The sequence below is a fragment of the Labeo rohita genome, chromosome 7 (assembly GCF_022985175.1).
Source record: "Labeo rohita strain BAU-BD-2019 chromosome 7, IGBB_LRoh.1.0, whole genome shotgun sequence".
Lineage (NCBI taxonomy): Eukaryota > Metazoa > Chordata > Actinopteri > Cypriniformes > Cyprinidae > Labeo > Labeo rohita.
In genome coordinates, this window is record NC_066875.1 from 53497477 (window position 1) to 53522033 (window position 24557).

A 24557-nucleotide genomic window follows, 5' to 3' on the forward strand; every position below is an offset into this window, starting at 1 on the left:
AAACAGCTTACTGTAAAAACAGAAAATCTACCATGTTAAAAAAATCGTTCTATTTGAATATATTTTAAAATGTGTTTTCTTCTCATGCTAAGCTACAGTATACAGCTTTCAGTGTTACATGATCTTTCAGAAATTATGCTGATTGTTGCTTAAGAAACATTTCTTATTATTATAGCTGGCACAACACACTGACAAAAAAAGCAAGATTTGAAATTGAATTGACTATAACAAATATATAAATCAGGACAGCACTAAAATAGTAACTATTTTGAAAATGAGGAGCATATGTTTCCCATCTTTCTACAACCCCAATTAAAAGTTGGGGCATTTTGTGAAATGCCATAAAATTAACAATATGTCATATGTTCTCTTTAGCCTTTATTTAACTGACTTAAGTACAGAAGAAATCCAATGTCTTCACTGGCCAAATTTTGAGCCATGATCCAACTTTGCTTGTGAAGACTGAGAAGCTCCATTTATAGCCAAAAATGATACCCTCACCTGTTACCAATTCACCTGCTTGCTGTTTTAAAGCAGTTGTTCTATTCAAAATAGAAAAAAAAAAAACCTTTTCACTTTTATTGTGCCTCTGTCCCAACTTTTTTTGGAGTGGGATGCATACTTCAAATAAAAAAATAAAAAAATAAAAAAATATTTTATAAGTAAATATGTTTATATTTACAAAATATACTTAAGTTGGTCAGTGAAATCTTTGGAAACCTTTTCTTTGTACTTTTGTCAATTAAATAAAAGTTAAATAGAATGAACAAATCACAGATTTTGTAATTTTTCAAAATGCCCCAACTTTTCTAGAATTGGGGTTGTACTTAGTTTTTTAAAGTAAACTTTGAAATATTCTCACAAAATCTATGAAATATAGTAAAGTAGGGTTTACATTTCTTCCATTTGCATGTGTAAATGTGGGATTTACTCACCAAAATAACAGTGTCCACTATGTCATTTTTATTTAGTCTTTTTCAATTTGGGGCAACAAGATATATCCGCATCTCAACAACACTGAAGCTGTAGCAATGAAAACCACCAACATGGTTAAAAACTCTGTAAATGAATGTTATTACACTTATTTTAAAAGAATTTACTGTAAAAAAAGTAATTCACTGTCTTTTTTGATCAATTCAATGCATCTTTGAAATAAAGTAATTTCCTAAAAGTCATAATGACCCCATACATTAGAATTACTGTAAATACAACACCAGTCCTCATTTAACCCAAGGACAACAGAAAAACTGAAGGGGTTAAACAGGGTTTTCAAAAAATGTTGAAAATGTTTTAAAAGTTCTTAAAGATATTTGTCAGATTAAACAGATGCTAACTAATTGCTGTGAATGTAAAATTATTTTGTCTCAGACCCTGAGAAAGAATTTGGGCAAAAATGAGGAAACTGGTTTTTTTGAACACTTTGTTTTTAGTAACTGATGTTGCTAATGGGCTTTGATCAATGCTACTAGCTATTTTTTTTGGGGGGATTCAACACCTTAGTGGTGTATCAGTCACGTCTAGCTGTTTGAGATGTTAGGACACATCTGATTTCTGGAACTATTCAAATGCTGAGATTCTTTTGAGGATGTAATTACAGATGTAGTTGGATTGCAGCTCATCTGCAAACTGCAGTGTTAAACAGTTTTCTTCAATTTGTTACGTTCAGGGCTCAATGACTGAACTCCTGAAGCTGAAATAGTTGTTTTTTCAGGAATTGACACAAGTAGCATTTTTTGCTTTGCAAAGCGAGTCTTTGTAATGTTTGATGTTAACTATTTGCTGTCTACACTCTGTAAATGCACTGCGTTGCATTATTGACTAATGAGCGTCAGGACGTGTGACAAGTGGTCCACGATGCTAAAATTGCCAAACATCATTTTTGGGAAATCTAGTTCGTTTCACCTGAACTAATTCCAGATGGTCAAGACGGTGTAGAGGTCTTTAAGAATTTTTTAATGTTAGAAAACATTTAGACAATTTGGAACTCCAAATTCAATTTGATTTTCTGTGCTGTTCATCTTTTGTGAACAATGGGGAATGCAAGGCAGGTTGAACAGTAACTACAGACTAAAAGTCTCAGTGTTAATTTGGTTGTTCAAAATGTGAGTTGGCAAATGGCAAACAGCTGAAATGCTGAAATCTGCATGGACTTCCGTTATGCCTTTGGGTGTTGTGCATGACTTTTGAGCAGGTTGGCAGCAGAGTGGTTTCTCACTAAGAGGTGAGACGGATGACCCTCGCTGACCAGGCAGCTGCGGTTGCCGCCGCATGAACGGCAGAAATCTTCACTGCTCAGGCATGTCATCTATGCACTGAAACACCTCACTCACAGCTCACAGTTTCTAAATTATCAGATGGATATTAGGCTCCGAACCTTGCTTCCTTTTCTGGTCACACCAGATACACAGTGTGCATCCGTCACTTAGGCGTTTTTAATTTGTTCATGTTTAAACAATATGGGCGAGGGGATTGTTAGGAAACGTGCGGAAGAAGGTAATGGATGCGTGACGTCAAAAACACAATTTGGCAACCCTATTCTATTTAACTGGGAAAACCTGCACCCTCAGGGCTGTTTTGTGAATTTGTGATTTTATGACTCTTTATAAAATGCCAGGGTTACTTGGATGTTTTGGTTATAGTTGGCAAAATTTTTACTATCAATAGGTACTGCTGTCTTTATGGCTAAATATTGGTTTGAGACATCATTCCCTGATGGGAGTGTCAGACACTACTGATTCTGGCCAGGGGAAACACACTTAAATGGTCAGGTATGTCACGAAGTCTGTGGACTTCATTGGATTTTCATACTACCAACAATGACATCCGTCATTTGAAAGAGTTAATCACACTCTGAGATCATACTGGCAAATGTGGTATGACAGAGCTAACATGGTTTGACATGCTTGTATTATTTCTGTGCATAATATAAATTTATCGGCTCAGTTTGGCTGAAGGTCAAATGTTGCTTTGAGAGATCTTGCTATGGCAGGTGTGCACTTAATTCAGATTTTCTTCTGATAGATCAATTGTTTTTAACTGAGGCAATCAGGCAAAGGTTTGAATTCAGGCTTTATGATGTGTGGAAACCTCCTCCAGAGGGGGGCGGACATAGAGTTCTGTAAAAATTAGTTATCATTAGCAACCCCTTCAGATCTAAATTATGTAGAATTATTAGCTAAAATTAAATGGATAGATAATAGACATTGTAAATTAGCTCATACTCCCAAATGTTAAACAACCTGGCGAAATGCTGTAGGATGGAGTCATGAGGAAGAACCTTGTCTTTTAGTGACTTGGGGGCCACCCTCATGATGAAGATATGGTGGGTGGGGGCTCATGGGTAGCTTACACCAACTGCAGTCTAGTCGCCAGATAATCTTATGGGAGTCAAAACAAAATTAAATTGTTTAAAATAAAGTTGTTTTTATGGCCATGAAGCTCTCTTGTTTTCCATTTTTGTGTTTATATTTTCACAGATTTATGTCAGCGGCCTTTAAGAACTTCGCTGAAAGATTCAGACCTTATCATTCTGAGAACTCTCCTTGGTGACAACCACCAGCAGACAGAATAGCTGGAACCTCACTACATTTCCAGCCTTGGGATTCTGCCGGAAGGACAGTCTGGCAAGAGTTTGTGAATTCCGGTTGGGTGTCTTCATTCCGCGAGCAGAGACATTCTGAGCTTCAAGAATCACAACTGGAACAGTTGCAAGTGTTGTCACATGACAGAGCTATACTAGCTGTAGGTTTTACATCTGTTCGGGATGATTTATGGATACACCACCCTGAAAATCGACCAAGCTGGACTCTAACTGTTTGCACTTAATATCTATTTTGGCCTCCAATCAACATATATACAGGGGTATTGAAATTTAAACCACATAACTGTCATACAAAGTTTTCTCCAGAATCTAAGTTAAAACCAGGCCAGTGGTTCATTTTTAATTATTACACTGAAGGGTATGAACCAAACTGACTAACATGATATTGTTCTTTGCTACGTTGGTTTCCATTCTGATCCATAATTCAGATCCATTATTCCATCCATGGTTTGAGTCTCACAGTAAACTTAATTCGGCTTTAACCTTAGCTCAAACATATGCTAAGGTGCTCAATATTTCCAAATGTTGGATATGTCAATCTTATCCCGAAACATCTACGTCATGGCCTCTGGATGCACATCTATTACCATTGTCTGATCTGATCTCCATAAGTGAACAAAGTAATATGGGTAAAATTGTCATTGAACACTCTGAATGATGCACTCCAATTGATGGTTCTGGTATCAAAATTGCAACCCTTCCAGATAATTTATTTAGAGTTTACTATGCCCTTTTGATGAGACAGCAAAGAGACACTAAAAGTGACAAATGGCCAAAAATATTAAGGTTAGAAAAAGCCGAGGCACATGCAATAAAGGGCGGTAAAGAGTATGTTTTCTAGGAGATTCTAATTGTACCAAATCACAAGGTGAAGCTGGTGCCAAGTGCACGATCATGAAACCACTGATAATGTCAAACCCTTACAGATGTGTTTTTAAAGTTGTAGAGTATCCATGGGAAAGTAGATGGCTGTTCACAAACAGTGTGTGTCACTACAGAAATTGTTCTCATCCCATTTTTAATTCATGGTATTTGCCAACATAGAGCAGTACTAGTACTGAGTCTAACCAACAATTTGCTCTTAGTATAATATTTGAAGGGAATTCTTCCTGGTGCATAGAAGGGAACGGTTCAACCAATTCCATGCTAAATGTGCCTCTCCAATTTTCCAAATGTGACAAAACTCTTCTGATAATGACAAATGAAACACTTATTGCTCCTAATGGTACACACTTTGTTTGTGGTGACAAGGCTTATCCATTCCTTCCTAAGGGATGGGTGGGTAGATGTTTTCTGGCCTATCTCTTACCAGCAATGCGAGTAGTGCCAGAGGATTATGTGAAACACCATTTAGTCATAACACGTACTAAACATTCAATTTCTGAGACTGAAAAATGGTTAGGAAGATTACTTCCATTCCATACATCACTTATTCCATTAGAAGTAACTGATTCACAAAATGAATTACAAGCATTACATGAAGCATTTGAAGCTACAGCCAATATCACACTCATTTCAATTGCTGATATTTCAGACGAAATACATACAATGAGAAAGGTTGTTTTGCAAAATCGAATGGCTCTTGACATAGTCTTAGCTTCCCAAGGCGGGACTTGCAAAGTGATTGCAACTGAATGTTGCTCATACATTCCAGACAATGCCAGAAAGACAGTCCGTAATTTAGCTAAGGTCCTGCATGAGCAAGTAACTAAACTTAATGAAGATAAAGGCCTTTTCTCATCTGATTGGGACACATGGTTTAAATCAATATTGGGACCAATTTGGGATCATTTAAAAGCACCTGTAGTAGTGGTAATTTCAGCTTTAATCATCATTTTGTTCTTATGCATTACTATTAAGGTGTTGATTTGTCTTATCAGATGTTTGACTGTCACAAGGCCTTTCACATTCAGGCCATCATCCAATGCTAGACAACACACTTCCCCAACTGACGCTGGTACGCGGGATAACGGAAATGACCTGTTCTTCTGAACATGTAGAAGGGAAGAGTATGGCCTGATCACCCAAACTTTTCAAAGTATGTTTTAGTAAAGATTATGAAAGTTCGCTTGCAATAATCATTTAATTCAATCATATATGCTTAAGAGGGGGGAGTGAAGGATCCTTAGATCCTTACATGCAAATTATTGTGTTGTGTTTAAATTTTATGTTTGTTTTTAATTTCATTTATAATCATTTACATAATCATTTAATAATCATTTTATAATCATTAATCATTCACATAATTCATATTTAACTATTTATTTGATTATTTAAGTATTTATCATTTATTCATTTACTCATATATATTGTTCATTTATATTATTCATTTATATGTTTTTATATTTTATATTTCTTATTATTTTCCTTGCTTATGCATTTTCATTATTGTTCAGTTCCATGATTGCGGGGTTTCATGAATTGTTTGGTCTAAGAAATAGATAACGGGGATGTTTATGGAAATTCAAGGTTTATGGGATGTTGAATCCGTTTGATATATCATTGTTCTTTGAGCTGTACTCCTCAGACGAAGTCTGAACATTGAGACATACGCAACTAAAACTGTTCAATAAATTCTGTTATACCCTTTTTACCATCATCACTTCGTCTCCTGCTTCTGCTCATCTCTGGCTTCCATCGGTCAACTTCATAACTGACAGAAACCTGCTGTTATTGTGGGTTAGAGTCCCGCATCTACTGTGGGTTAGAGTCCTGCATCTTTTGTTAGTGGGGTTGGGGTAACTACAGCTTGCTGACTAGTTGTCCTGTTACCGAAAGACTGATATTTTCTGACGGGATCTGGTGTCCGGAGCTGGATCCTAATTGTCTGGCGTGGGGACCTGATCTAACACCACCAATTCTTAACAAATTAGAGTACTTCATAAGACCAATAAAAAACATTTTTAGTGAATTGTTTGCCTTCTGGAAAGTATGTTTATTTACTGTATATGTACTCAATACTTGGTAGGGGCTCCTTTTGCTTTAATTACTGCCTCAATTTGGCATGCCATGGAGGTGATCAGTCTGTGGCACTGCTGAGGTGGTATGGAAGCCCAAGTTTCTTTGACAGTGGCCTTCAGCTCATCTGCATTTTTTGGTCCCTTGTTTTTTATTTTCCTCTTGACAGTACCCCATAGATTCTCTATGGGGTTCAGGTCTGGTGAGTTTGCTGGCCAGTCAAGCACACCAACACCATGGTCATTCAACCAACTTCTGGTGCTTTTGACAGTGTGTGCAGGTGCCAAATCCTGCTGGAAAATGAAATCAGCATCTTTAAAAAGCTGGTCAGCAGAATAAAGCATAACATGCTCTAAAATTTCTTGGTAAACGGGTGCAGTGACTTTGGTTTTCAGAAAACACAGTGGACCAACACCAGCAGATGACATTGCACCCCAAGTCATCACAGACTGTGGAAACTTAACACTGGACTTCAAGCAACTTGGGCTATGAACTTCTCCACCCTTCCTCCAGACTCTAGAACCTTGGTTTCCAAATGAAATACAAAACTTTCTTTCATCTGAAAAGAGGACTTTGGACCACTGGGCAACAGTCATCTGGACAGATGTCAGATCAGCAATCTACCCCATTGTATAGCCGAGTGAACCAAACTGAGAGACCATTTTAAAGGCTCAGGAAATGTTTGCAGGCATTTTGAGTTGGTTAGCTGATTGGCACGTCACCATAAAAAACAGCATGGGAAAACAGCATCTGTGATAGAGTGGCGAGGGGAAAACCACTGCTAACCAAGAAAAACATTACAGGATGTTTGAATAACACAGCCAGATCCTCTAACCTTTTGGGAGAATGTATTGTAGACTGATGAGTCAAGTGCATTTGGAAACCAGTGATTCCAAGCAAACACATTTATCTCTCAATGATAAAACCAAAAAGGAATTGTTTACTCCAGAATAAGAATTTTCTGATAATTTACTCAAGGATGGTGCACAAAGTGGCTTTCACACCGAATAAGGAAAGCGCTGTGCCATGAAACCCATTCGTTTCAATTTCTTCCGCCACGTGAGGACGGCTTGTTTCTGTGTCGACTAAAGCGCTCGCGCAAGGCGTTCAAATGAGTTGTTCAAATGAACTTTTACCAGTAGCACTTTCCGCGTTTGGTGTGAAAGCCACCTTAATGCATTATGCAACGTTGAAGTTTACAACATAGAGGTGTGCCCGGTTCGCTTACATAAGCAAATTGCGAGCACTTTCCACGGTAGACTGTGCTAACTTGTCGATCAGCCACTTCAGCCGTTTCATTGTCAGACTATGGCTCGAATTGGTATGGTAAAATCGATGCCATCTTTTCTATGTACTGACAAATATCCAGGGCTGTCAGTCAGTTATGGCAATGGGCCTTTCGTTTTCCGACACGCTGTATGCGGTAGACCAATCATAAAGGACTGCGCCATCTGACCAATCACAGCAGTGAGGGCTCACAGAAAGGAGGGGTTTAGAGAGACTGATTCTTCTAACTGCTTTGTACGACTCGTTTACGAATCATTTAGAAATGGGGTCAAATTAAATCTATTTTTGGAGAAAACTAAAGTGGTTTTTGACCTTGCATACATGTAAACCTTTTTTGGGAGTCTAAAAATGGCATAATAGGAGCACTTTAAAAATATAGGTTCAATAAAAGAAAAATGTATGAAGAATATATTACACATAATCTAAAGGACCTTTTTCCACTGTGAAGAACCTTTTGTGCAATGTAAAGCTTCCATGATGTTAAATGTTCTTTCATCAGTGCCAGTAAAGAACCTCTGTTTTTAATGGTGCCCTTTAAAGACTGTCATTGTGATTTAACAGAAAACACAGCTGCTGCTGCTGATGTTATTGTTGTTTTTAATTTTATCTGCCTCTTGTTTTAAATATCTTAAAAGGTGTGACTTTATAAAGGGTTTTCAACCTTTCCTTTAGAAATTCTTAAGCATTTCAGATTTAATTTTAGATAGCCATTATATTTTTCTACATTATATAGTTCAATCAACACTTCAAATAGTTAAAAAAATACACATACCCTAAGTACGGTGCATTAAAGTGTGTTGGAAACTTTATTTTCATATCCAAACACTTATATTGCAGATTATATTGACCCAGGGTGTCTTGGTGTATTTCCAGTTATTGCCTGCCCCTTTTGGAGCTCTATTTAAGCAGCATCCCAATCAAACACATCTCACTTTTCTGGCTTTTATCAGACGAGCTGATCTTGAGAAGTTCATCAGACTACAGTCATTTATGTAAGTATATTTCCAGTGACAATTACTTTTTTATTAAGATTTTTATTGCCAATACTTAACAAGAGTGAAAAAAAAACATTTATTGGCTGTTTTAAAATACAACACAAGGGAAATATAATATACTAGATTTAGATTGCCAATGATGATATTAATCTGTGGTGTAACTTTTAGATCTGTTTACTTCAAAGATGTCCTACCCATCAGTAATTGGTGGAAGGGGAGGAAATGAATTTTCATTGACTGGTGGGGAAAACGGTGCCAGTCTAGAGAAGATCTGGGTGTGGGTGGGAGAATGGCAGGTGAAGGCTGTAAGGGTTTGCCTTTCAGATGGCAGAAGTGAAACCTTTGGAGAGCCATCTGGATCACATCAAGAGTACATATTCACGCCTGGTGAGTGTTTCACCTCACTGTCCCTGTGGGGAAATGGAGCAGGAACACGTCTTGGAGCCATCAAATTCAAGACCAGTAAGGGTGGAGAATTTTTTGCAAAGATGACGAGCTGGGGTTTGAGACAAGAATATCCCATGGATGTTGGCTCTGGAATTTGTTTGGGAGTTGTATGAAGAGCTGGTGCAGACATTGACTGCATGGGATTCGTGTTTCTCGATGCAGTTTAATCAACAGTTCTCACCAATGTCAACTATCCCACAATAAACCAACTGATACCAAAGGTAACACTGGAAGAGCTCAAATCCGTCACTTACAAGAACAACAGCTCCATCGCTCAGAAGCAAACAGTTGAAATCTCAAAGACAATAACCACAAATTCTTCATGGTCTGTGAGTAACAGCTTTACAGCAAAATTTAGTGTGGAAGTAAAGGCAGGGATTCCAGAGCTTGCAGAATTGACAGAAGGATACAGTATCAGCGTTGGAACAGAAAGCACTTATAGTCATGAGCAGTCGGATGAGAGAAAGGAAACCCTGTCTACTGCTATAGATGATCTGTAATGTTAAGACAAATGTAATCAATAAATTCTTTCATTTTATGTTTGGATTTTTTTTTTTTTTATCCACATTTAATTGTCATTTTCTTGGGCGTTTGTGATTTCAGGGGATAATAATTTTGATTTTAATATAGAAACAGCGATGTTGCTTCTACTTTGTGTAATCACATTAAAATAATATCTAGGAAATCATGTAAGAATTCCAAACATGTATAATCTGACATTTCATAAAAAGCTTATACTTAAATTTTCTGTTTCCTGCTCATGTCCTTCTGTGAAGAAACCTTTATTATTTAAACCTAATTTAGCATACCAGTGTAGAAATATATGCCATCATAAAAATTTGTTTAATCCAGGTTTTCAAAACCAAACTAATGCAGTGTGTCACGCGCTGCACCTCAGTGGCTCTCTCCGATCGTCACCAGCGGGAACCTTCGCCCGAGTTTTAACGTTCCCACCCGGACTCATTTTACTCACGTACCTAGGACTGATCACCGGCCCAGGTGTTGCTCAATTATCTCCCCTTTATAAGCGGGAGGTTCGATTGGGATCTTCGCGAAGTCTTGTTTGCCCTGGCTGCAATTCTGAGCGTTCATTACCTATCTGTGGATTTACTGTGTATTACCTGGACTGTTTATTCCGATTGTGATTCTAGCTGCCTGCCCCGACCGTCTGCCTGTGTATCGACCTGAGTTTTGCCTGTCCTACATTGTTCTGTTTGCTGTTACCGATTACGCCTGTCTGACTTCGAATAAACTGCTTGCATATGGATCCGCCTGCCTCCGACTCTGCGTCACACAGTGAAGGTTCAGGTTGAGCAATGTCATGAAACTTGCTATTAACCTTCAAGCAAATTATTTCCTCATTAATTTAAAGTCCAGGAACTCTGACAAAAGCAGATGCCATGTAACAAAACAAAAAACTAATCTGGAGAAGAGATCTTCAAAGAGGGCAAACAACACCACCCCCTTGCTCATTTACGACCCCCTTCCTCCCTCTCCTCTCCCCTCCCTGCATCTCACTCCTTTCCCCCCAAAAGATTCCACTGAAAGTCACTAAGAATGTCCATATACTACATGTGTTACATCTTGTGAATATGTTGAATTTTCCCTTTCATGTTTGGTATCGTTCTAAAGGTATTTTACACTTATATTATGTGGAAGATTGAAAACTTTTGTAGAATTGTGTTTTGCTGCTGAGAGGTGTGTTTTCCCCTTAGGGTCAGGTGAGAATCTCCAGCCAGGTGTAACCCTGGGTCATGAGATCTCCTGGCAAACCAAAAGGTCTTTATGTTTTTACAACTGATTGGAAGATTTGTTTCTTTTGGTCTAGGTATATAAGCGATTTCTGTCTATCACTGATGTTAGCAAGTTGTACGGGAGAAGACTAAATTAAATTGCACTTTTTGTGAAGGCAAGCAGTTGGCGGCTGTCAAAAAGGGTATTAGTCACCTACATACCTCTGACTCAGACTGGCGTTTTTGTGACCATGATGATAGGCGCTGGCCACATCAGACTCAAAAGAGACATTAGGTCCCCAATGAACGAATAATTGAAAGTATGGGATTTTCAGAATAATCAAATATCTAAATTAATACATTAATTGATATTTGTGATCAGCGTAAATTAGAGTAAATTAGAGTAAGCACCTAAATTTTAATGATCATATGAAATTGGAGTCAGATTAAACATGGAGCTAGATTAAAATTGAAACTAAATCCTGACAAATTAAGTGAACTTTGCAGAAGCGCTGTGAAAAGACCGAACATGCATTAAACCTTCAACCAGACAACTGGACTCCACGTTTGGGCCAGTGGATGGATCCTTACACTTCCTCCAGACTCTAGGACCTTGGCTTCCAAATAAAATACAAAACTTGCTCTCATCTGAAAAGAGGACTTTGGACCACTGGGCAACAGCTTGAATCGAATTTGCTTGACAAGCCTCTCAAGGCTGCGTACACTCTGTGAACAGCCAGCTTCTTTGGCAATGAATATTTGTGGCTTACCCTCCTTGTGAAGGGTGTCAATGACTGTCTTCTGGACAACTGTTAGATAGGCAGTCTACCCCATTGTATAGCCGAGTGAACCAAACTGAGAGACCATTTTGAAGGCTCAGGAAACATTTGCAGAGTTGATTAGCTGATTGGCATGTCACCATATAAAACAGCATGGGAAAACAGCATCAGCGATAGAGTGGTGAGGGGAAAACCCCCCGCTAACCAAGAAAAGCATTACAGCATGTTTGAATAACACGCCCAGATCCTTTGGAAACCAATGATTCAAAGCAAACAAGTCTATCTCTCAATGGTAAAAACTTTCCTGATAATTTACTCAAAGGGCTCAACACGATTCCTGTGGAGGAAAAAGCATTTTAACTAGCAAAACAATCAGTCATTTTCTAAAAATGTCGATTTAAATGTATATACTTTTTAACCACAAATGCTTGTGTTGCAGTAGTTCTGCTATTTACTTTTTTTCATACTTCCCTTAACAGGGTGAACATGTTGAAGTTGACCACATCAGACTGGAAAGGTAAAATATGTAAAAACAGACAATTACCATTTGTATAACCACAGTTTTACTAGAACTACCATGGTAAAACTACAGTTAGTGTAGCAAAACCAGGATTAGTATGTTGTTACTACTGGAAATTTCATGGGATTCAGTGCCTTTTGGACATCATAGCACTTAAAAAAAAAAAAAAAAGTAAATTATTGTGTAATTTGATAGTAAGATGTAAAACAACCTTAGGTATATAAATTAACTCTAAAAATGTCCACCCTGTTAGGGACAAATGAACAACAATTTGAAAGATTTATGAATTAAATGTATCTGCATTTTTTATATTATCTTTAAAAACTCAGGTCCCTTTGTCCTCTTTAAGTTTATCAGTAAATAAATAATTAATTTATTCAGAATCCAGCCATTCTGTGTATGAGTCTCAACAGAACTAAGAGGCATTCTTTGAGAGATATACAGCTAATTACAAAACTAATTTAGTTTGAACTTGATTGTGGTGGACACTAACAGGGTGGACATTTTGACCTAAACTAAAAAAAATGCCACTTTTAAAAATAAGAACTTTTATGTATTTTCATATTCCCCTTAACATGCTGAAAACATACAATTAACAAAACAGAGGCTCTCACTCACCTTCCCCAGTTGTTTTCCCTCCAAGGAAATGATGTCAGCCATTTGATGGAATTTCCTTTTTCAAACTTTCATTTAAAGGGCCAGTAGTGGAATATATCAGGGCGGACAATATTTTGAGAGACAATGCTGTAAAATGTTTAAAATTATATATAAAAAACGTAAATATGCTTCAAGTTTAAAATATGTTGCTGAACGTTTAAGACAATAATATTATGATCAGTGCAAAAGGCATCGAATCCCAGAAATTTCCGTACTAACCGTGTTCTAACCATGTTAAAGCATAAAGCCATTACAGAGGTAAAAGAGTAACTTACTATAAAGCTGTTTTGAAAGAGTGTGTGGATGTTATACAAATAAATAACTTGACTTGAATTGACGAAGTTGAAGTTTCCTTACTATTTAACATGTCAAACAAGGACGCAGAGGAGCGAGATCAAACAAATGAATGGGCTTAATCCATACAAACAAGTGGCCGGTATCAACAAGCTGCCAACAAATAACATATCCAGTTGTGATTTTTTACTTTATTTGTGGTGTGAGTGCAAAAACCCCATGGCAAAAGTTTAAAAGTAGTGTTCAGTGGATTGTATTGTTGTAACATACCAATTGTTCAGCTGACAAAACGTCTTTTTGGAAAAAAAAAAAAAAAAAAGCTTTCAGTAGACAAAAATCCCATAAACGATTGTGAAAATTGATCTACATGATCTAGGACTTTAATACAGCGTGTGGCATTTTAAGTCTATATCCTTCCCTACCTCGGTTTAATCCATGTAAAATTCAGTATGGCCTCTAATCCTAAAACTAAGGTCTATTACACTATGAAAGGAAAGATTTTCAGTGAATAACTTACCTTTGGTCCTTTTTGTCACCCACATCATCTTAGAAAGAATTGGAATAATGCACACGTGGACTACTTTTATGCTCCTTTTACAGTGCTCGACTGACAAAAGTTAACAGCATATGGTGTTACAGCAAGTGGTGAGTGAATATGACAATTATCATTTTGATATGTGCTACTTTAACACCTCAACCCATTTAGTCTTTTTATTGTTGTAGTAAATGTGTGTATAATAACCAGTGACTCAAATTGCTGGTGATAAGGACAGGAAACCAAAAAACAATCACAATTCATTACACAAACACCACAATGACATCTGTTAGATGAATTTCGAATGGAATTATAAATGGACTTTAGATGGATTTAGAAATTAAGACAAGACAAGATTTTGATACAATATAGAGAGTTTTTATGGATTAATAGGTTTCCCTGAAGTACATCTGATTGATGTTTGAAAGAATTGCATTGCTGTGTCTGCAAATTGCTCAAACTCCTATGTTTCATCGAAAACAAAGACAAATGATTTCTTCATGATAGCGAGGAGCCTGAAGCGGACATGGGAAGTGAGGAGGAAGAGTTGGAATACATACAAAACATAATTCAAAGCCCCTGTTTTTATCCTGGAGTGATGAATCAGTAGCCCTGAAGCTAAATATCATACTGCGACAGATTAATCTTTTTACGTCTGTAACTACGTGTGACTCACAGTATTTCACTGTTCTATAATCCACAGACAGCTTTGTTCATTCATATTGCACATTTTCTGCTCATATGTTCTTGTGAATTTCAATTATATTTGTCACTAAAACAGTCATATCCACTGCACACTAGAAGGTATGTGGTAACTAAATCAATCCCTCTGAGTGAAAGTATGATTATATTTAAATGTAAAATCACTAATCAGTTTGTATAAATCATCTAGATCTCAAGGCAGGTTTGGTGTTTGTTTTAGTTCATTTGAATGTGATGAGGTAGTCTGGATAAGCCTGGCAGTCGTGGAAAACCACAAACATGGAGGGATTCAGTGTATTATCCACCACACTGTCATAGAGGTGGTCAGGTGCCACACGAACAGGGGGCGTCTTCATGTTCGTCTGACCCTGAGTGTGATAACCCGTAAGCACACGAGCCACAAACATATACTGATTCCCGTCTGCTGCAGGAACTGCGTAGATCGGATTGGAAGAGTAGCTGGCGTTCACAGCAAAGTACGTCCCTGACCATAGATGGTGGCTGAGAAAGGTACAAAAAGGGTCATCAGTATCAATGAATGGATTATTCTGCAAACTGAACAACTAATGAATCAATCTGAGAATGATCAGTTGGCTATATGGTAGATATTAAAGTATAAAGAGGAAGTTCATCCAATGAAATAAAGGTAATTGTCAATTCAATCATGACTTGCTGACATTTTGGGGAGTATCAGTAAACCACAAGCTAACTTTAGGGTTGGTCCTCCCACAGTTATTCCATTACGTCAGAAGACTATGAGTAAGTCATGTGAACTTTACAGTGCTTTTTGTCAGTTTTGGACATTTACAGTCACTGTTTACATAGCACTGATTGGAAAAGAGCTGCAATGTTTTAAAAAGCACATTCAAAATGAACAGTAAACAGGTTTGGAACAATGTGATATTTAGTTGAAATATGTCTGTGTATTAATAGTTAAATGTAAATAAACTGAAAATCAATTTGAAATTTTTTTTTAACTTGAAATGAATAAATAAATAAATAAATAAACAAACATTTTTACACTTTAGATAGCAATTTCTCCAGTATGTTCTGTAATCCCAAACACAAAAACTTACAAAAAATAAATAAAAAATAAATAAAATAAAACAAATAAATAAATAAATAATAAAAAAAATATTGGCTTTGGCTATATATCTGTCAACCATAAATAGTGACACAATTCAAATTTTTGGGTGGACTATATTTAAAATGAATGAACCTTTAAAAACCATAATTACCATTTTGGCCAGCGAGACTGCGGTTAAAGTTTGTATTCATGATGGATGTGCAGGATTCCTTTGATGTGCCGTGATAAAGGATCCTCTCTCCTGCTCCCATAGAATCATTTTTGTTCTCCAGCTCTGTTTTACGCACCTCGTATAACCGCCGAAGATTAATGTTCTGGATGCGCTCAATCTATTGAAATATAAACTAAATCAAAACACCGTACTGTAACTAACCAACAAAGCAATAATTAATCCAGTCTGGCCCTTGAACTAACCTACATTGAGTTTGCTGATGTAAAACACAAAACAACTATTGGCATGTTTAAATATGAATTAAGGCAGTACGTATTTCTTTAAAAACTGTCCTTCAGGATGTTTTTTTGTTGACTGTGTTAGGTGTCAGACCTTCAGCACTGTTTTTGTGACAGTCCTTTTGAAATCTGCCTTTACGGTCTCATACTCTCCAGATGACTGATCTAGTTCAATCACCTTAAAGGTTTCACTTTGATTCATGTTGTCCCAGTAAATTGGCAAAGTAAAATCTGAAATGCAAAATATCAAGGATATTGGATATCAAGGGTGTTTATTATAAATGTAGATGAGCAGACGACATTTTATGCTACACAGTATCAAACATGTATGTAACATGATCAGGGTTATATTTGTCCTATTATGAAAGTGGTCCCTCACCTGGAAGGTTCTCCAGTCGTTTGAGAGCGGTCACCTGTCCTGAATCACATGATGTGGCCTCCATCTTTTGCAAATCCACAGTCCATTGCACACCCTGTGTGTCCACAAAATCCATCTTTCACATCTTTCTTCTCAAGCTTAAAATTCATGTCTTTGGGAACCTTCTGCCAAACGCCATGTTGTCCCAGAATACACCATGTGACTTGACTGAAGAGGAGGTCCTGGGCCTTCTCTCTTGACTTAGAGTTTGCGAGAAAAAATTGCATGCCACATATTAAACCGTTATATTTAATTATATATGCATTATATTTAAATATATTAAACATGTCATATTCAGTTGTATTAAATGCAAATGTTACACATTTTATGCTCAAGTGATTGGCTCAAATGTATTTTCAAATATATTTATGCATCATATTTATTCATACTAAATGCAATACTTATATACTTTATATGCATTATATGCTCAAGTGATTAGCTCAGGTTTATACTAAATTATATATGCATTATATCCAAATATATTCAATGCAAATTATATGCATTATTTGCTCAGGTGATTATATAGAATGTTAATCCACTGTGTTTCTTTATCTTACATTCAATTATATTAAATGCAAATTTTATACATTTGTAAATATATTTAAATAAATGTGAATCATATTTAATTATATTAAATGCAATTTATATGCATTATATGGCCAAGTGATTAGCTCAGATTTATACTGAATTATATATGCATTATATCTAAATATATTTAATGCAAATTATATGCATTATATGTTCAGGTGATAGTCTAGAATGTTAATCCACTTTCTTTCTCACCTGTCTAAGAGCTGCATCTTTTGTCAGTTTAAGCACCTCGTTCACTCCATCCTTCAGTCCTTTTACTACCCATTGTTCAGAACTTTTCGTTTCTACCTGCAGGTGCAGTAAATCCACTTTAAAGAGCAGCTGGTCCATTTCATCTGAAGTGAGGCAGTTCATCTCATCAGGAGTAAAAGTTTGCGTGGTGCACTGGTTATCATACGCCCGCTTGAGTTCTCTACAGGCATCAGACACTTCAGCATCAGAGTAACCAATGACTAGAAATACTGCTCTGCTCTCTGTGTCAGGCAAAGATGTCGCTAAAGCACTCAAGTTAAGAGCTCCTGGTAAGGAATGTGATCTGCTCATTCTAGTTGAAGCCCAGTGTCCACTAGTGGTTGCACTGCGTCCTCTTCTGGTTGCACTGGTAGGTACTAGTGGTGCAGGTGCTGAAATGAGTTAAAGTACAATATTGAGTGTTGTGTGAAAATGCCTGGAATGGACAGGTTAAAACTGTTATTGGCTCAGCATGGTACAAATTTATCCTCACCTGTCAAATGTGAACTAACACCAAAGATTTGCAGTGCTGTTGCTTTGAACTCCAGGAAAACATTAATCTTCAGCAGAATGATTCGAATATTTTTCAGAATGTTGAAGATTCGCTCCTTGTATACCTTCCTTTACTCCCTCTAGAATGGACTTGGCCACCACACTGGGGTCCAAACCTCCTTGTCCTGCAAAGCCTTCACCTGGCCATTTATGATGACAAAACATTCCTGCTATTCCATTCATGCATGCTTCTAATCAGATGAACTACTGAGGAATTATGATACATGAAACAAAACTGACTTCTTTGAGAACAGATGGTTTTAATGAGTCAAAAACACAGTGCAACCAGTATAGCCCAATTCACGACCAAATAGACTGTTTTTCCACAATATAAGGGCATAAATGCACAAAATTTATGCATGGACGGTTGCTTGGGGTTGCCACTCCGCATGGTCCTCACGGCACCCACTTGCCACCCTATAAATAGTTTTCTAGATCCACCCCTGCCTAGTTACAATATTGTTTGCTCTAAGGTGGAAAGAGACCTTCATTGTTATAGAAGATAAAATAAAGAAAATACAAATTGCCTTCTCATTGTAAGTAATAATGAAGCTACTGACCAGCGCAGATTGCAGGAATGGCCACAGACCTGCAGCGGCCCCTCTCACATTGAACCACTATTTCTTTTGCCAAGGTCTTGATAACAGCAGGGTCCCTCTGTCCACAAACATGCATGATGGTCTTACAGGGAAAACCTCCTGACAGAGTTGTGAAGATCTGCCCGCTTGCTACTTGAGCTGGAGAATATATGTAAGAGGTAGGAAGAAACAGAACTAACTGAAAGAGAGAAAATCCAGAAGAACTGTGGCAACGTCTCCAAGATGCTTCAAGAGACCTACCTGCAAAGCTACCTGAAAAATTTTGTGCAAGTGCACCTAGGGCAAAAGCTGCTGTAAATGCAAAGAATGGTTCCACCAAATGTTGATTTCATTTAGTTAATAGAAGGTAATTGATAAAGAAAATCTATTTATGACAGCATCCTCATTTTACAGCATTTTTACACAAGTGCCTACAACTTTTAACAGTGCTGCAGCTTTGCAGGTAGGTTTCTTGAAGCATCCTGGAGACTTTGTCACAGTTCTTCTGGATTTAGTCTGTCTGAGTTTGTTCTGTTTCTTCATGTCATTCCAGACAGACTGGATGATGATGAGATCAGATCTCTGTGCAGAGCACTTGCTGTTGTCAGAAACCTTGTGCAAACAAAAATCTCACTGGATTGTTACGATTAATGGCAAAATGAATGTTTGGAAATGTAATCTGATATTTCCTACTGACACACTACAGCAAAAGACCGACTTTAACTGACTTTAAACCATTTTTTAGCTGATGAAAATACTAGTGGCCTAAGACTTTTGCACAGTACTGTATATACAGGTGCAACTAAATAAATTTGAATGTTGTGGAAAAGTTCATTTATTCAGTAATTCAACTCAAATTGTGAAACTCGTGTATTACATAAATTCAGTGCACACAGACTGAAGTAGTGTAAGCCTTTGGCTCTTTTAATTGTGATGATTTTGGCTCACAGGTAAACGGGTGCAGTGACTTTGGTTTTCAAAAAACACAGTGGACCAACACCAGCAGATGGCATTGCACCCCAAATCATCACAGACGGTGGAAACTTAACACTGGACTTCAAGCAACTTGGGCTATGAGCTTCTCCACCCTTCCTCCAGACACTAGGACCTTGGTTTCCAAATAAAGTACAAGACTTGCTCTCAAAGAGGACTTTGGACCACTGGGCAACAGTCCATTTCTTAACAAGAGGAATACAACAACTGTAGTTCCTTGACACGTCTGTGTGTGGTGGCTCTTGATGCCTTGACCCCAGCCTCAGTCCATTCCTTGTAAAGTTCAACCAAATTCTTAAATCGATTTTGCTTGACAAGCCTCTCAAGGCTGCGGTTCTCTCGGTTGGTTGTGCATCTTTTTCTTCCACACTTTTTCCTTTCACTCAACTTTCTGTTAACATGCTTGGATACAGCACTCTGTGAACAGCCAGCTTCTTTGGCAATGAATGTTTGTGGCTTACCCTCCTTGTGAAGGGTGTCAATGACTGTCTTCTGGACAACTGTCAGATCAGCAGTCTTCCCCATTGTGTAGCCTAGTGAACCAAGCTGAGAGACCATTTTGAAGGTTCAGGAAACCTTTGCAGGTGTTTTGAGTTGATTAGCTGATCGGCATGTCACCATATTCTAATTTGCTGAGATGAGTGAATCTGTGGATTTTTGTTAAATGTGAGCCAAATTCATCACAATTAAAAGAACCAAAGACTTAAACTACTTCAGTCTGTGTGTATTGAATTTATTTAATACATTTCACAATTTGAGTTGAATTACTGAAATAAATGAACTTTTCCATGAGATTCAATTTTTTTTTCTTTTATAAAACACTTGCATAAAGAGATATTTTATACTGCATTCGAATGCAAAAAAATCTAAATACTGTCTTTAAATTTGTCCAAATGAAGTTTTGATAAATTTATGGTAGGAAATGTTCAAAATATCATCATGGAACATGATGTTTACTTAATATCCTAATGATTTTTGGCATAAAACAAAAATCAACAATTTTGACCCATATAATGTATTTTGGCTATTGCTACAAATATACCTGTGCTACTTAAGACTGGTTTTGTGGTCCAGGGTCACATATATGTAATAACATCAAAAGCTAATTTTGTAAAAGGCACTATGTTTAATATTTAGTTTATTTTGTCATACCCCCTGTTAGCTGAGCTTGAATTTGAGGGCCTGCCTTAGTAAGGATGTCCTTACACACTCCTGTGGTGGATAGGGAGAAAAACACACTCTTATGGTCTAATAGTGTATCAGGAACATTTTAGTTATTATATTCAGAAATCTGTGTGAATACCAGCTGTCTGGAAGTCCTTAAAATCAGTGGTGTTCACAATAGCATCAGTAGTCTCATTAGTGATGTCTCCAAACACTAGATGGACTTCAGTCCTATCTACTATCATGATGATCTCATCAAGGTCAGAGGTCAGTGACTGAAACAGAGCTGTAGTGACAGTGAAAGATAAGTACACATGGCTGATTTGGTAAAATGTGGGATTTTACAATGCCCTTGCATGAGCACTCTTGATCATTTTGGACTAGGTCAAAATAACAAGGCTCAATTCATGTAATACTTAATTCTTGAATCTCTTACCTTGTCCTGTGCTGTCCACCATTTCTGCACTCAGATTACCACGGACTGTCTGGAACATCTGCAAAATATTGTTAGAAATAAACATCACTGCAATAAACATTGATGCAGCTATTATGTATAGATACCTCTTACCTCTTCAGAATTGGGGTAATTAGGCATTATTGGGATACAAATGGTGTGCAGTTGACCAGTGGGTCCAGATAAAAATTTGCAGATCTCATGAGTAAGAATATTTACGGCATCTTTGACCGGTATTGACAGCACTATGCCGGGTCCAATTACTGGCAACGCAACCGAACCAAAAGAGTTCTGCTCACATAGCTGAAAAACTCGGCGAAGTCCTGAGTGAAGTGCCTTAGACAAGATTAAGACATCAAAATAAACGTTATTAATCCAAATCACAACTTTCTGTAAATCATAATATCATCATAAAATCATAATGCCACACTTTTTCGCTGATGTGCTTATTTCCTTTTGGTGCACATTCTATGAAGAAAACCTTGGAGCATCCCAACGCTGGTGTCGCCTCCACCACCAGCACTTCTCCAGGCTTAAGGGTGTGAAGTCCTTTGGCATTGTAGAAGTTATTTTGAAGCTGCTGTCCTGCTTTATTCAACAGGGATGATCCAATCAAGGTTGAGGTCATGTTTGTTTGGATCATTGGAGCAACAAACACATCTGCCTGAATCGATGCAAATCACAAAAATTACTCAATAGTGCTGATCAAGAGATATAACATAAATACTGGTCTATTTTCTTTGTTAAGTGAAATGAAACGTGTGTGAAAGAGATGCTAATATTTAAACTTTTAAACTATAAACCACCGCTTCTGGCCAATTGTCATTGGTGCGTGTACTTGACATAAACTTCAACACATTGTGAAACATGATTTAAGTATAACTTTGCATGATTTTTGAATGAGGTTCTGTGTATGACTCGCAGAGGGATTATTTTTCTAATTTGTTTATGTTCTTCTGAAGAAAAAAAGTCATCTGGAATGTCATTTTTGGGTGGAGTATCTCTTAATGGCGAAGTAACAAATATAGGTTTGTCAGCCTTACTTGTTGTTGCACAAGACTTCCAACCACAACTTTAATGTTTATCTCATTGTCCACTGAGTACACTGAATCCAAAGAGTCCAGAGAGTATTGGGAAGATGCAGTAAATTGTAAGCTTTGGAGATTGAAACAGCTTGTGTATTGGGGAATTTGACCTCTTTCGGGCACTTTTGGCTCCTGATTGATGGGGATTATCAAAACCACAGAAGAAAACCTTCCAATTTTCAAAGTCTCTGCACCTTCACCTTGAAAAAACTGTTGAGCTCCAGGTCCTTTCACCTCACATTCTTTAGTTTTCAGACTCTGAATAAATGCCTTAAGGCTGTCCTTCAAATCCTCAACTTCACAGCGAGGTCCTGTGAGGTGGACGCATGGGGATGGCGAACATGTTGGCTTTATTTCCACATTGCGCTTCTTCACGCCACCCATTGCCAAGATCTCAGAGATGTGCTCTGCCATTTCTGGCCTGGGAAGACGCAGGGAGGCATGATGGTTTTGATGGTTTCTTTTGTATTCCAGCACAATGTCCTTCAGGTTACTGACTTTAAAAGGTTTAAAAGGTTTAAAAACCTTTTTCACACTTTTTGCACTGGCACATTCCTAAAAAAAAAAAAAAAAAAATATATATATATATATATATATATATATATAAAAGTAAGAATAATAAAACAAAAACAACAACATTAAAGATGTGATGTAAATGTTTTATTTAATGGCCTCAGAAGAAGAATTTTACTCAGCTACAAGGTATAAATCTACATATATCTTTTTGTTCAGGAAGTCTCTCCAGTTGTTGTGGCCAGTGGGCTCCCGGTCATGAATAAACTTTATTTCAGTTTTTATCCTGCATTTGGCAACTCAGTAAAAAATATGAAAATGTAACCAACAGGTTGAAAAAAAAAAATACAAAAAAAATACAAAACAAAACAAACAAAAAAACAAACAAACAAACACACTAATACGTCTTGAGGACTTATATCATTTTGCAAATACCTAATATCATTTTGCAAAACTGATACTGATTTTACATGTAATGAATATGCAGTTAACAGTTAACAAGTGACTTACATTTTAGACACACTGGAAGGAGAATATTCCAAATTTTTATTATAAATCCACAAAGAATAAAGTCAGAAGTATCACAGGAGTAGCACAAACACAAAGGAAAATCAAATAACTGGCAGGACACAGAACAAGGCAGGTACAACAAGAACTTGTAGAAACTAATCAGAAACACCTGAAAATAATACAAAACCATGGAAACTAATGACAAGATTAGACCTTGGAAGAAAAGAGCTAAACAATTAGGAGAACACAGAACATAAAACACAAGGAGTCCATAACCATTACAATTGTTTGTTTGTTTGCTTTTTATCTATTTTTCTAACAAAAAATTATTCCAAACAGCCAGAGAACAAACACATCTCCTAGCAACATGTGTTCCAGATACTATCCATCCCATAGTATGTGAGATTAGAATAAGTGTGTCCCAAAGTATAGCATGTTGAAAAGAGTAGGCCTATGCCAAAAGTCCTCAGACAGTTTACTATTTTAGGTAGATTTTTTAATTGTGGATCCTTGCACACTCTAATAGCTAATATTGCCCACAATTCATTGCGACCATCTGAGGTTTAGATAAAAGGGTTTGAGGTAATAATAATCAACATTTAACCTGGTAAAAAAAATAATAATAATAATAATTTAATGTTATCTGTGTTCACATTAACAAAAAACTTTGCTTAAAATCATTTGTAGATTTTCAAGAAAAGTTTAATGACATTTGTAAGCATTTTATTTTACATTAAATAATTATCTGTTGATCATTAGGTGTTGTTTAATAAGTTTATTAGTAAACATTAACAAGCACATTATCTCATGTTTCTAGCTATGTGAATATATATTCACTAATCATCCGTTAAACGCATTATATAATGTTTGTTAATGATTTATTAATGAAAGTTACTATAAAGTGTTAAAATAAAAATGGTGTCTAATGAAATGAATTAGTAAAACTTTGACAGTTCATATTATCTTTCTTTTAATATATAATCAAATGAAATTTAGAACAAAATACTGTATTTTTATTTTCAAGCAAAGTGCTGCACAACAGCATTTGGACACAACCACCCTACAGTGGTTGTGACGACCAGTCACTCATTTGCATTTAAAGAGACACAAATGAAAACAGCATGTTTTTGCTCTCACCCCAAAGAGCAAGTTTTGGCAGGGTATAATAAATGATCTGTGGGGTATTTAGAGCTGAATCTTCACTGATACATTCTGGGGACACATAAGACTTAAATTACATCTTGCAAATAAGGACATAATAGGTACCCTTTAATAAAAAAAAAACCTTGGTTGTATGATATTCCTTAAAAAGAATAATATTACTTTAAAAAGTATATTTTAATATACAGTAGTAATATATTTGTCATAATTTCTTCAAGCTAAACTGGACTTTTATTTTGACATGCTGTCATGAAAGTTGTCA

General features: G+C 36.8%; 2 protein-coding genes and 1 pseudogene across 2 annotated transcripts; 1 reads left to right on the forward strand and 2 right to left on the reverse strand.

The window, feature by feature from the left end:
- Positions 1-8729: 8729 nt before the first annotated feature.
- LOC127167586 (aerolysin-like protein) lies at positions 8730-9788 on the forward strand (annotated as a pseudogene).
- Positions 9789-14729: 4941 nt separating this feature from the next.
- Positions 14730-17541, reverse strand: LOC127167587 (protein mono-ADP-ribosyltransferase PARP15-like). The gene is made up of 5 exons (XM_051113714.1): positions 17247-17541; positions 16425-16663; positions 16140-16276; positions 15747-15924; positions 14730-14992 (listed from the first exon to the last, which is right to left on the reverse strand). The coding sequence occupies exons 2-5, from the start codon at positions 16537-16539 to the stop codon at positions 14730-14732; spliced, it is 693 nt and encodes a 230-aa protein (XP_050969671.1). The 5' UTR covers positions 16540-16663; positions 17247-17541.
- LOC127167588 (uncharacterized) lies at positions 17226-22618 on the reverse strand. Its single transcript, XM_051113715.1, has 9 exons — positions 22070-22618; positions 21457-21690; positions 21141-21362; positions 21009-21066; positions 20712-20858; positions 20561-20620; positions 18398-18574; positions 17903-17977; positions 17226-17677 (listed from the first exon to the last, which is right to left on the reverse strand). The coding sequence occupies exons 1-9, from the start codon at positions 22523-22525 to the stop codon at positions 17226-17228; spliced, it is 1881 nt and encodes a 626-aa protein (XP_050969672.1). The 5' UTR covers positions 22526-22618.
- Between the last annotated feature and the right edge of the window lie 1939 nt (positions 22619-24557).

What these genes read in the sequence shown, in the direction of transcription:
- LOC127167588 (XM_051113715.1), bottom strand. Translation starts at nt 22,525, where the DNA reads ATGGCAGAGCACATCTCTGAGATCTTGGCAATGGGTGGCGTGAAGAAG. An exon ending in GAAGTCTTGTGCAACAACAA is followed by an intron (nt 21,691 to 22,069) that starts GTAAGGCTGACA and finishes GCATCGATTCAG; the next exon opens with GCAGATGTGTTTGTTGCTCC. An exon ending in ATAAGCACATCAGCGAAAAA is followed by an intron (nt 21,363 to 21,456) that starts GTGTGGCATTAT and finishes ATCTTGTCTAAG; the next exon opens with GCACTTCACTCAGGACTTCG.
- LOC127167587 (XM_051113714.1), bottom strand. Translation starts at nt 16,539, where the DNA reads ATGGATTTTGTGGACACACAGGGTGTGCAATGGACTGTGGATTTGCAA. An exon ending in TCACAAAAACAGTGCTGAAG is followed by an intron (nt 15,925 to 16,139) that starts GTCTGACACCTA and finishes ATATTTCAATAG; the next exon opens with ATTGAGCGCATCCAGAACAT. An exon ending in CAGTCTCGCTGGCCAAAATG is followed by an intron (nt 14,993 to 15,746) that starts GTAATTATGGTT and finishes ATCTATGGTCAG; the next exon opens with GGACGTACTTTGCTGTGAAC.